The sequence below is a fragment of the Alligator sinensis genome, unplaced genomic scaffold (genome assembly GCF_000455745.1).
Source record: "Alligator sinensis unplaced genomic scaffold, ASM45574v1 scaffold510_1, whole genome shotgun sequence".
In the NCBI taxonomy this organism is placed as follows: Eukaryota; Metazoa; Chordata; order Crocodylia; family Alligatoridae; genus Alligator; species Alligator sinensis.
The window spans coordinates 139022-142795 of NW_005842052.1; the positions used below are offsets into that span (position 1 = coordinate 139022).

Sequence of the window (3774 nt, forward strand, 5' to 3'; positions counted from 1 at the left end):
AGAGACCAAGAGTAGCTAAGTTTGAAAAATCTTCAGCAAAATTGCAGAAAAAAGATAGCTTGTTAGTGGAATATGAAGACCATTAAAAAGGGGGCTGGGTCATTAACACCTGTTGAGCAAATAGCAGTTAGCAGTAATCAAGTATATTACAATAAGCCATGAAGTTAATTGACTCCCTTAGTGCTGCCTGCATAGAAATTCAACTGTTGCCATTCTGGCAAGAAAATCCGCTCCCCCTACTTAAGGCACGCATCCCCAGTTTTGGTACACTAATTTGGGGGTGAAAGGTGCATGTGTTATGCAGTAAAGATGGTAGTCCATAGGCAGCCAGCCTAGAGCATGGAGAGGACAGGTCTGATGCGCTCAGGGCTACCCATCCTGCTGAGATGTGTTTCGGCTGGATGCTGTAGCAGTTGGAGTTTCCGAAGGGCTGATAACTTTCATCGAACAGCGTCTCTTGACAGTTTCATACTAAACTAGAGCTATGGGAAAAAAGTAGAGAGTTGAACTTTACAGAGCTTCCTGTGCCTACTGCGTGATTCAACATCTAATGCAAAACCTGGTTGGGTTCCAGTTTGAAGAGGCAGCTAGCAATGAGTCAAAAATGTGACCAGACTGACGTATTCTTTTACTCAGTTACATAAGCACAGTCAAAGACAGAGGCCTATAGATCACTTTTTAAATTAGCCTGCTAGGTGGTGCTATAGGACATACTCTAAACTATTCGTTATGTGAAAAATTACATTTCTGCTTGATATCCGACAGATAAAAAAAAAAGGTTTCCATAAAGCCTGTTCCCACTACCCCTAACCTGTAATTTTATGGACACATCCTCACTGACATTTGCTATATATTAGTCAAGCGTTGCTCCTTATTATAGCCCAAATTCCAAAAGCATTTGACCTTTTAGTCATTAACTTCTGGAGAGGAGCCTAGGGCATCTTTGGTGCACAGAGACAGCTTCAGTTGGAAGGGATGAGACTCTAGAAGAGAGACTGTGTCATCTAAGGAGCAGAGGCACACTATCTAATGATCCAAGCCTGTCCAGTCAGGGGGACGGCAGCTGACTCTGCTTCCATTTATCACAATGTAGACAAATGCAGTTGCTGATTTAGAGCAGTACATGCAGCTGCAGCTCGCCTCCCCTCCATTATATTCTCAATTGTAATGCTTCATCCACACAAATACATTACAGTTAAACAGGCAGTGGGGAGCTGAACACTGAGGAGCATGACAGAGGCCATAAACAAAATGAGAGGCGATCATTTATATGCCTGGACAGCACATAGATTAAGGTGACTCAGGACAAGTGCTATCGGGAATAATTCTGAGTAGATTCACTGGCAGAAGGTGGCAGACAGCTCGGTGAATGCTGATCGATCAGATGGGCAATGGCAGCAGTCGCAAGACCAGTCAAGAAAAGGTGCAATTTCAGATCCTTAAATGCTCGTCTTGCCCATTCCAGCTGAGGGGGAGAAAGTCCAAGCAACAAAAAAGAGGTTCTCCCAGTCTTGTTAATCTGCATGAATTGTGCCTCCTAATGCTGTGGTTTGAACTTGCTTGGCCTCCCTGACCCAAATCCAGATTGCGGGGGCTCCTTGCAGGCTCGATCAGGACTCCATGGAGCCTTGCAGGCTCAATCCAGACCCATCTCTAGTGGCAAGGCAGGCAGGGCTGTGTCAGGTCAGGGAAACACAGCAGGTAATTCAGGCATCACTCATCCCGCTGCTGCAAAAATGGATCCCCAAGTGGGGCTCCATACCCCACAATTCAGGGGAGAGCTCTGCTCCTGCCTACTCTGCTCTGAGTTTCTAAGCCCTTTAAGAGCCCCATGGGCTATGATCCAGCCTCATACCCTGGATCTGGCAGGCAGACTGAATCTTTGCAATTCCTAATTCCCAATAGTGAGATAGTGGAAGATGTTAGAAATCTACTGAGGGCTGAACAGGATGAAGAGCTACAGCTCCAATAGATCCCTGCCGTCTCAGAAGACTGAAGAAAATTAAAGGGAAGACTTTAGCCAAGACTTTGAAAGCCTTGCAGCATCTGTTCATCCTTTTTTCCACCTCTCAAGCAGTACGATCTGGTGGAAGCTTCTAATGGATTCCCTCTGGAAAAATGTATTTTTAATATCAGCCTTACCAGGAGCTGAAAGGTCCCAGCTGCACACAGAATCAGGCCCTCAGAAGCGACAATCAAAATTACCATGGAGACAGATCTTCCTTCTACTGCAGGATCAATTTTTCAGAAAATTTACAATTCAGGACATTCCAACATGCTGCAGACACGGCTGCCACTATTGTCCCAACACACCTGAGCTAGCTTTAAATAAGCTGCAGGCCAAGAACCATACCGAGCTCTGTGTTGCCACAGGTAAATCATTCTCGGCTTGTCTACACTACACTGGAGTCACAGGAACGATGGTAATGTAGACATACTCTGATACCCATTAGCATTTTAAACCAAATTAGGCATGGCTACAAGGCAGAGAGCAATATCCCACTGCTAGGACAAACCAGAGCAACACTGCCATAAAAAAATAAATGGGATTTCCTAGCCAGTGCATGTTGGCCAGATTTACTGCACCATGGAAAAGAGGCTAATGGCTACGGTCTGCAATAAATATGGCCTTTCTTTTCAATAACTGCAGTTCTGTAGTAAGCTAGTTGTGGTGAAAGGAAGTTGGCTGCAGTAAATTAAAAGGCCGTGTCACCATAAAGTGAATTTGGGTCATTTCCCCTTAGGGTTAGGGACAGTCCAATTTTGGAGGGAAAGAAGGGAGTGCTGTAGTAATAGACAGCAGATTTAAGCATAAAAATCCAGTGTCAGTGCAAGGTACCTTTGCGAATATGCTTACCCCAAGAGTAATGCAGCTGTTTGAAAATGGACAGAAAACCAGTGCTGCTTCATTGGCAAAGACAGCTGGAGCAGAGAGAACCCAAAATATAGCCACAGAACATTGTTCCATGCTTGCAACACCCAGTGAACATCCTGACCCTCCTATATATGTATAGATCCTACATATATCGATACATATCCTATATATGTATATACCTTCCTGTATGTGGGTCACTTTTCCCATCCCCTTTGTGGCCTCGGAAGGCCGTATACTCTGGATGGACCACTTCAGCTCCTCTGCGGATAGCGCCAATAAAGAAAGGCTGTGCAGTGACAGGAGTGAATGGGCTCTGTCCTCTCTAATGGGACGAGGGGCTGAGACGTCTGTAATCTTGAACTGAACTGCTACCTTTTGCTCAGCTATGAAAGTCAGTCTCTGGCCAGTACTCCGGGGTGGCGTAACTTTACTGCAATCCAGGAACTTGACATTAAGTTTGGTGACATGAAGTATGGTGACAGTAAGCTAACTGACATTAAGTTTCTGGCAACACATACAAAGATCCATTCTAGTAATTAGAAAAATGCTTTCCTGATTTCTGGGCTTTTTCATCCATCTCAGCTTATTTGTGGAGGCTCTTATCAAACCTCTTAGCTGGAGCCCTGAGGAGACATAAAACAATATTATGTGGATAATGTCACATTTCAGACAATTTACTGTAGCAGCTTATTCCTCTCAGAAAGTACCGTCTGATACAAAAATTACACTTAATGTGTTGCTCTAAGACGCTTTTCTTTTTACAGTATAACTGATGCACCTAAACAGAGCTGTGGCACAGCTGTGCTAGGTGTTGTGCAAGTAGGTAAGAAATTCATCTCAAAGGGTGTATCTACATATGCAATTAATGCAATGCAATTAGCTCTGGGGCACTTGGAGCA

At 44.4% G+C, this 3774-nt stretch overlaps 1 protein-coding gene across 3 annotated transcripts in view; it reads right to left on the bottom strand.

Moving 5' to 3' along the window:
- Positions 1 to 3774, bottom strand: part of TMEM177 (transmembrane protein 177) — a 24733-nt gene that overhangs the window by 8732 nt on the left and 12227 nt on the right. Inside the window, exon 2 of one of the 3 annotated variants that reach the window (XM_025203311.1) lies at positions 3428 to 3498. The exons of the other annotated variants lie outside the window; for them this stretch is intronic. Coding sequence (XP_025059096.1) covers positions 3428 to 3452 — 25 coding nt within the window. The 5' untranslated portion in view covers positions 3453 to 3498. The remainder of the gene's footprint in view (positions 1 to 3427; positions 3499 to 3774) is intronic. 3 annotated transcript variants of the gene reach the window in all.